Genomic DNA, 7,520 nt, shown 5'->3' on the forward strand with positions numbered 1-7,520 from the left:
AAAATTAAAATTCCCCCCCCCCCCCCTCATGTTAGTTAAATCTAAATCAGGGAACAAATTACAACATGACCATGATTTATAGGGATGTAACGATTCACTCAACTCACGATTCGATTCACGATTTTGATTTCACGATTTATTTATTTTTTTTAACAAAATGAGATTTAAGACAAATTATAAATTATGTCCTTTTATTATTGCTTGGACAAAATGCTGCACGTTTCTTTGTGAAATTGAAATACTATAATATAGCACTTGCATATTATTGCTCTTTTGTTGGTTTTGACTTATTGTCCTCATTTGTAAGTCGCTTTAGATAAAAGCGTTTGCTAAATAAAAATTTTAATATAGGCTAATGTAAATGTAAATAACAAAACTAAAATTGAAATTTTAAAACAAGCCCCAAATCAAATAATTAACAAATAAAAGAAATCTCTTCATATAAACAAAATAAGGCTTTGTCTGTGCTCTTTCCTTTTAAAATGAGGCAACCACTGCATTTCAATCATGATCCAAACAAAGATGCTGCATACATGAACAGTTTTTAATCTAAACTAGGTTGTATAATTTCGAAATTTGGAGCAAAAACAGAATGATTTAACTTCAGTTTTGTGAAAAAAAATATCTGCATGAAACAGAAACGGCAGGCGAGCAGAATGAGACGCAGATTCACTCTCTACCAGCAGGTGGCGCTTAAAGCGTTTCCGCTGTCAACAAAGCAGTGCTGCACTTATGAACTTTAATATGCATTATACAGAGGCAAGATGAAAGGAAAAAATTCCATCTAAACTTTTCTAAAGATAGTAAGTTCTTCTCAGACATACATTCATATAAACTCCTACCACTAACTGAATCACGATTTGTTTAGCATCTCAACCGATTTGAATCGTCACATATTTGAATCAGCTCGCGGTTAATCGTTACATCCCTAATGATTTAAGTAAAATGATGTAACAAATTCTTAATTTCATGGCCACAATAAATATTTTGTCTGCATGTCATGTGCGGGGCTCTATACAAGTCATAAGGTTGCACAGCTAAAATCATACCCAGTCACTGTCAAATATGATGACTGTGTCGGCAGCTGTGAGATTGATCCCAAGACCGCCAGCTCGAGTGCTCAGGAGGAAGAGGAACACCTCCGGATCAGAAGAAAACTTCTTCATCTGCATGAAAAAAAATTAATAAAAAAATCAATTGTCATGAAAAGAACTCGCACTAAGTGTAAAGTGATGGCAATTTGTATTAACCAACAAACTGCTGCTCACATTCTCATCTCGGTCTGTGTAGCTCATTGACCCATCCAGTCGGCTGTATTCATAACCGCGGAGATAACAATAATCCATCAGAATGTCTAATATGGAGGTCATCTGGCTGAAAATCAGCACCTGTTAAAAAAAAGAAAAAAAGAAAAAGGAATTAAGATATTATAATATTAATAATAACATTTATAATCTTAATTATAATAACTTATTAAATGTATAGCCTGAATGCAACTTAAGTCGCTTTGAATAAAAGCATCTGCTAAATGCATAAATTATTATTATGGATGAAATTAAGATTCCTTTTTTCAGAAAGATGAATTAAATTGACAATCCTAAAAAAAGTATCAATATTTCCACAAAAATATTAAGCAGATGTTTTTAATAAGTAATGTTTCTCGAGCAGCAAATCAGCATATTAGAATGATTTCTGAAGGATCATGTGACACTGAAGACTGGAGTAACGATGCTGAAAATTCAGCTTTGCAACACAGGAATCACAACATTTGTTTTCTGCATTTTTGATCAAATAAATGCATCCTTGGTGAGCATAAAAGACTTCTGTCAAAAACATTTAAATTCTTTCAGTGTATTGTTCAGCCCTAAATATAACCATACATACAGATATTTTATGCAGGCAATTAAATGCGAGCAAAATTGGCTTATAACCACAGTGGAGTTTGACTCACTGATAGAGCTGTTAATCATTAAAATGTATGCATGAGAGATTGTGAACTTTACCTTGTGCCCTCTTTTCTTCAGTTCAGGAAGCATTCGGTCCAGGATAAGAAACTTCCCTGATGTTTCCACTAACTGCTCATCAATCTGTAACATTGAGATGACTGTTGACCATGCTCTGTTGCCAGTACCTTCATACCAAATCAGATCATTCCAACTCATGCACAATTAAGTGTGAAGTACCTTAAATTCTCCAGTGGAGGGGTCCAGAGGATACTCTATCAAGTAAGCATGGTTGCAGCACCTCTTCAGCAGCATAAGTATGTTTTGCAGTTTCAAGTTGACTTGAGCATTAACTGGCATGAAAACATCCACCACTGGGCTGGAGCTAAGGAGAGAGTAACCACATCACATCAAAAAGCTCACAGCTGAGTTTAAAGCAGAGGTTAAACTGGTAAATACAACAAGAGAGACAGACCTTGCCTGACTTTCCATGTCTTTCTGAACCTTCTCTAGGTACTTCTCAAGATCTTTCACAGAGTCAGTGTTTGACTCAGAATAGTCCACCACCTTCCTGGTCCTGCGCTTTGGTCGGCCACTGGATGTTAGCGGCACAGGTGCTAAATCATCCTTAAGGAAGTGTCAAAAAAAGATGTTAATAATGAATAAATACTTCAACCACACTCCTCCTGCTATAACTTTAATATCCTGTTCACGCCAAGACAAATATTCAGCATTGATTAGAATGAACAGAATTAATGTGTTCTTTTGGTTAACATATCTTGTATTTGGTGCTGTTTTGATCTGAACAGCAGTAAACACTAAATGCTGTTGGACATCGTCGGGTTTAATTTATCACCTGAAATCCAAACATTCCGATCGCTACGCTGAATATGAGAGGAACGCGGCACAGAAAAAGAAAACGCCTCCGAGCACGCCCACTCCGTCTGTGGCGGACGTTTTTGAAAAGGCAAGGAAGTTTCCCAGTGATGGTGTCAAGGCAAAGGGCATTACACAAAAGATTATGGAATTCATTGCCTTAGATGATCAGCCATTCTCTGTCGTAGAAGATGTGGGATTTCGTAGGCTGATCGAGCACATTGAGCCCCGTTATGTCATGCCGAGCAGACGACATTTCTCAGAGGTGTGTTTACCTGAGCTGTTTAATGTTGTTGCAACTCACGTCCATGAGCATATCGCTGCAGATATTTCAGCAATCAGTTTCACGACAGACATATGGAGCTCAGACGTCAGCATTACCAGTATGATAAGTCTAACTGCACAATGGATCGACGCTGATTTCCAGCTGCAAAAGATTCTGCTCCATTCACAAGAGTTTCGAGGGTCACATACAGCAGCAGCCATTTCTGATGCATTCGCCAATATGTTCGACACCTGGCATATCGACCAATCTAAAGTGCATGTCATTGTCAGTGACAATGCAAGAAATATGACAAAAGCGATAGAAGACAGCCAGCTGAAGGGAATACGGTGCATGGCCCACACACTACATCTGGCTGTGAATGAGGGAGTGTTGTCTCAACGCAGCGTAAAAGACGTACTGGCTATAGGCAGAAGAATTGTTGGCCACTTTAAACATTCTCAGCTGGCCTATTCCCGCTTGCAGTCTATGCAAGATCAGTTTGGAACACCAATAAAACGGTTCCAGCAAGACGTGAGTACGCGGTGGAACAGCACTTTTTACATGTTGCAAAGCCTCTTTGCGCAAAAGCGAGTCTTGGCTGCATATAGCGCAGACCACGAGCTCCCCGCGACATTCACTTCACACCAGTGGGTCTTAATAGAGAACATACTCTCTCTTCTTGCCCCCTTTGAGCAGCTAACTAAAGAGATCAGCTCCTCTTATGCATCTGTAGCGGACGTTATTCCTTTAATCGCAGCACTAAAGCGTCTCCTAAGCAAAGAGGTTGAGACGGACCACGGAGTGAAAACAATGAAAAGTACACTCTTAGAGTCTGTCAGCACACGTTTCACTGAGATCTATTCGGATCCTCTGCACTTCATCGCGACTGTACTTGATCCGCGTTATAAAGACCATTACTTGGATGCGGAAATAAAGCAGCACGCACGAGAAATGATCCAGGCCGCGATTGATGCGGAGAACCCGCGTGGAGACGGAGCAGCGCACAGCGCAGGAGAAGGAGATCAGAGCGCAGAAAAAAAGACTCGTCTCTCTGCACCGGATGAGGGGCATGCACCCTCGTTGTCTGATATGTTAAGTGAAATCCTGCAAGGAAGTGCCTCAAATAATAATAATAATAGGTAGGCTACTCTGTTCTTAGGCTACTATATATGTGACTATCAGATTGTAGCCATATTTCTGCTAGATATTTTTTAAATTTGATAAAAATGTTTATTTATGCACTGGTCCTATTTAAATACACTCGCTCACATCTTTCTCAAATGTCAGGCAGATGACAAGCTCAACCACTCAACAGCTAGATGGTTATCTGTCTGAAGTCCCCATCCCCAGAAGTGATAACCCTCTTGCCTACTGGAGAAGTAATCACGGCCGCTTTCCTGACCTGGCAAAGATGGCACGCAAGTACTTGTCTGCTCCGTGCACAAGCACTGACAGCGAGAGACTGTTCAGTGCAGCAGCTCATGTTCTCGATGAGAAGAGGAACAGACTTCACTGTGATAAAGCAGAGAAGCTACTTTTCATCAAGAAAACCCTGCCACTTTACCTCAAGAATTAGAATGTGCTTGTCTAGTGTTTAAATATTTATTATCCACTTTGCACATCTGCAATTCTTGGTGCATTTGTTGTTGTTAAAGTTCTACGGTTAACATATGGGCTATGGCAGTCTTTGTTTTGATACATTATTATGTTGAAGGCCTACAGAGAAAATATTGTTGTATCTTTAAGCAGTTGCACTTGTTCTGAATGCACTTTCTTGTAGTAGTCCTACAGAGAAAAATTTAAAATATGAATCTGATCTTTAATGCTAATGCATCTTGTATTTGGTGCTGTTTGATAAACACCAGAGCAGATACAAAAATCAAACGGCTGTAAATACTAAATACTGTAGAACTTTCTTCTCCATGACAAGTGGGTGTCAGAAAAGAAAAGTTGCACAGAGCTTTGTGTCCCAGAATAGCTGCAGTTTTTCTTTTTCTAACATGTGTTGGTGCAAACAGGCCACTACATAAAACTCACCTTCTCCTGACCCAGCAGCTTTGCTATAGTCTTGTTAACAATGGCCATGTAAAAGGCCTCCTGTTTGTTGGTTAGGGGGGCGTACACTACAATCTCTTTCTTAGGGGGAACCTCCAGAGTGACGTCTGACTTTAATCTTCTCAGAAGGAAGGGTGTAAGGATCTGAAAACATTAAAATGACATTAAAACCAAAAGCAAAAGAACTGAACAATTGTAATTGCTTTTAATACTCAGCCTATATCTAACTTATGACCATTTAAAATGTACATTTTGGACAATGTCCAAAAAACATTGTGGTGAAGATACCTGATGAAGCATGTGAAGGATATTCTGCTCGCGCTCATTAGCAACAATGTTTTCTGCATCTGAAGTGATGGTGCTAATGTCAAACCATGATTCAAAACTGAGGGGAGAAAAGGAGAAGAAAAAAACATAACTTTTGATTTTGAGTCAAGAGAATCCTCTATTCTATATACTGAGGAGATCAGTATCATGAATTGCCTTTGCATGTGACTTCTTACCTCTTCAGGTCATCAAACACATCTGGGAGGAGGAAGTTGAGGAGAGACCACAGCTCAGACAGGTTATTCTGCAGGGGGGTTCCTGTCAGCAGCAGTTTGTTGTCAGTCATCAGCATCTTTAGTTCTTGCACCAGCCGACAGTTCAAGTTTTTAATCCTGTGGCCCTCATCCACAATCATATAGTTCCAGTGGAAACGCTGAGGAGACAAACATGACAACACTCCATTCATGCACTTCAAAACTTGCTTTGTGCTTATCGGGCTTCAATTTGACGCGATAAATTCCCCACTTTTGCACAATCTTTGCTTCAGTGGCAGAATGGGCACCATGCAATACTTTGATGAAAGAGTGAACATACAAAAACTCTTTTCCTGATGAACTGTGCACAAAACCAGGATGAAAGTAAAACAATACAACACCAGATCGGTTTACCTGTAGAAGCTTCCTGTCTCTCATGGCTATTTCAAAGGATGTAACAACAACAGGGCACATTCTGAGAGGCCCCTGCGTCTGACGGATCTTCTTCACCAGATCCATCCTCTCTTTTTGTGAACCATGATACAGCAGGACAGACACCTTAAACACAGAGCAAGAGCAAGAACAAAACAGTCAATTAACAGAAACCTCTCAAACTGTAGGAAACTGACTTAAAACATTCATTTCGATAAAGACGAACAACAGTTATCGTTTCACACCTCTGGGGTGAAGCGCTTGAATTCTGAGATCCAGTTTGGAAGAGTGGACAAAGGAGCCACAACTAGGAAGGGCCCAAGGACCTTCTTCTCAACCATCATCGCAATATGGGCGATGCACTGTATGGTTTTCCCAAGACCCATCTCATCAGCCAGGATACCATTGATACCATTCTCCCACAGCATCTGCAAAGCAGACACACCCATTCATTAGCCATTATACAAACATAATATATTCACACAACATCCTTGCTTTGCAACTCGCATGTATCAGAGCATAAGGCAGATGAGTGTTTGCGTATCCCTTTTTAGGCAGTTCAGAGAATGCACACAACATTAAGAAAATAGAATCCAGCTCTAATTCCAGACAATAGAGAATAAATATACTGCCCTCTGCTGGTCATGTGTTTATTCAGATCTCACTCACCCTGAGCCACTCTATGCCTTCCACCTGGTACCACCTCATCACACCCCCAGTGAAGAGTTTGGGCTGCGGTGCAGGCACAGGTTGGCCATTCACGGTTCTCTCTGGATCCAGCATCTGCTTACTATTTTCCCGCAAAGTCTCAGACAGTCGGCCTTTAATATCAGAGTTGGTGTCGCTCATCTGCTCTATATCCTCAGCTTCCAGTTTTACTGATGAATGAGCCTCCTTCAGAAAAAAGATCAAATCAAGTATTAAGACTTGAATGTTCAATAATTACATGATTAAATATTACAACAATAACCTGTAATATAACAATGTTTTCTAAAGGGATATAGTTCACCCAAAAATGAAAATTCTGTCATTAATTACTCACCCTCATGTCGTTCCAAACCCATAAGACCTTCGTTCATCTTCGGAACACAAATTAAAATATTTTTGATGAAATCCGAAAGCTTTCTGACCCTGACTCAAGTCATTATTTTAGTTTTCTTTGTGCACAAAAAGTTCTCATAGCTTCATTAAATTACAGCTGAACCACTGATGTCACATGGACTATTTTAACGATATCCTTACTACGTTTCTGGGTCTTGAACGTGTCAGTTGTGTTGCTGTCTATGGGAGGGTCAGAGAGCTCTCGGATTTCATCAAAAATATCTTAATTAGTGTTCCGAAGATGAACGAAGGTCTTATGGGTTTGGAACGACATGAGGGTGAGTAATTAATGACAGAATTTTCATTTTTGGGTGAACTATCCCTTTA

The 7,520-nt window shown here is 39.8% G+C and overlaps 1 protein-coding gene across 1 annotated transcript in view; it reads right to left on the minus strand.

Annotated features, from left to right (window-relative positions):
• The window catches only part of LOC107586490 (lymphocyte-specific helicase-like), an 18,038-nt gene that overhangs the window by 2,068 nt on the left and 8,450 nt on the right, over positions 1 to 7,520 (minus strand). The window contains exons 10-19 of the mRNA XM_016273868.1: positions 6,338 to 6,520; positions 6,075 to 6,218; positions 5,643 to 5,839; positions 5,428 to 5,524; positions 5,122 to 5,283; positions 2,419 to 2,570; positions 2,184 to 2,328; positions 2,004 to 2,087; positions 1,269 to 1,388; positions 1,050 to 1,166 (exon numbers count right to left, since the gene is read on the minus strand). Coding sequence (XP_016129354.1) covers positions 1,050 to 1,166; positions 1,269 to 1,388; positions 2,004 to 2,087; positions 2,184 to 2,328; positions 2,419 to 2,570; positions 5,122 to 5,283; positions 5,428 to 5,524; positions 5,643 to 5,839; positions 6,075 to 6,218; positions 6,338 to 6,520 — 1,401 coding nt within the window. The remainder of the gene's footprint in view (positions 1 to 1,049; positions 1,167 to 1,268; positions 1,389 to 2,003; positions 2,088 to 2,183; positions 2,329 to 2,418; positions 2,571 to 5,121; positions 5,284 to 5,427; positions 5,525 to 5,642; positions 5,840 to 6,074; positions 6,219 to 6,337; positions 6,521 to 7,520) is intronic.

This window comes from Sinocyclocheilus grahami, unplaced genomic scaffold (assembly GCF_001515645.1).
Source record: "Sinocyclocheilus grahami isolate Dianchi unplaced genomic scaffold, SAMN03320097.WGS_v1.1 scaffold82.1, whole genome shotgun sequence".
Classification (NCBI taxonomy): Eukaryota; Metazoa; Chordata; class Actinopteri; order Cypriniformes; family Cyprinidae; genus Sinocyclocheilus; species Sinocyclocheilus grahami.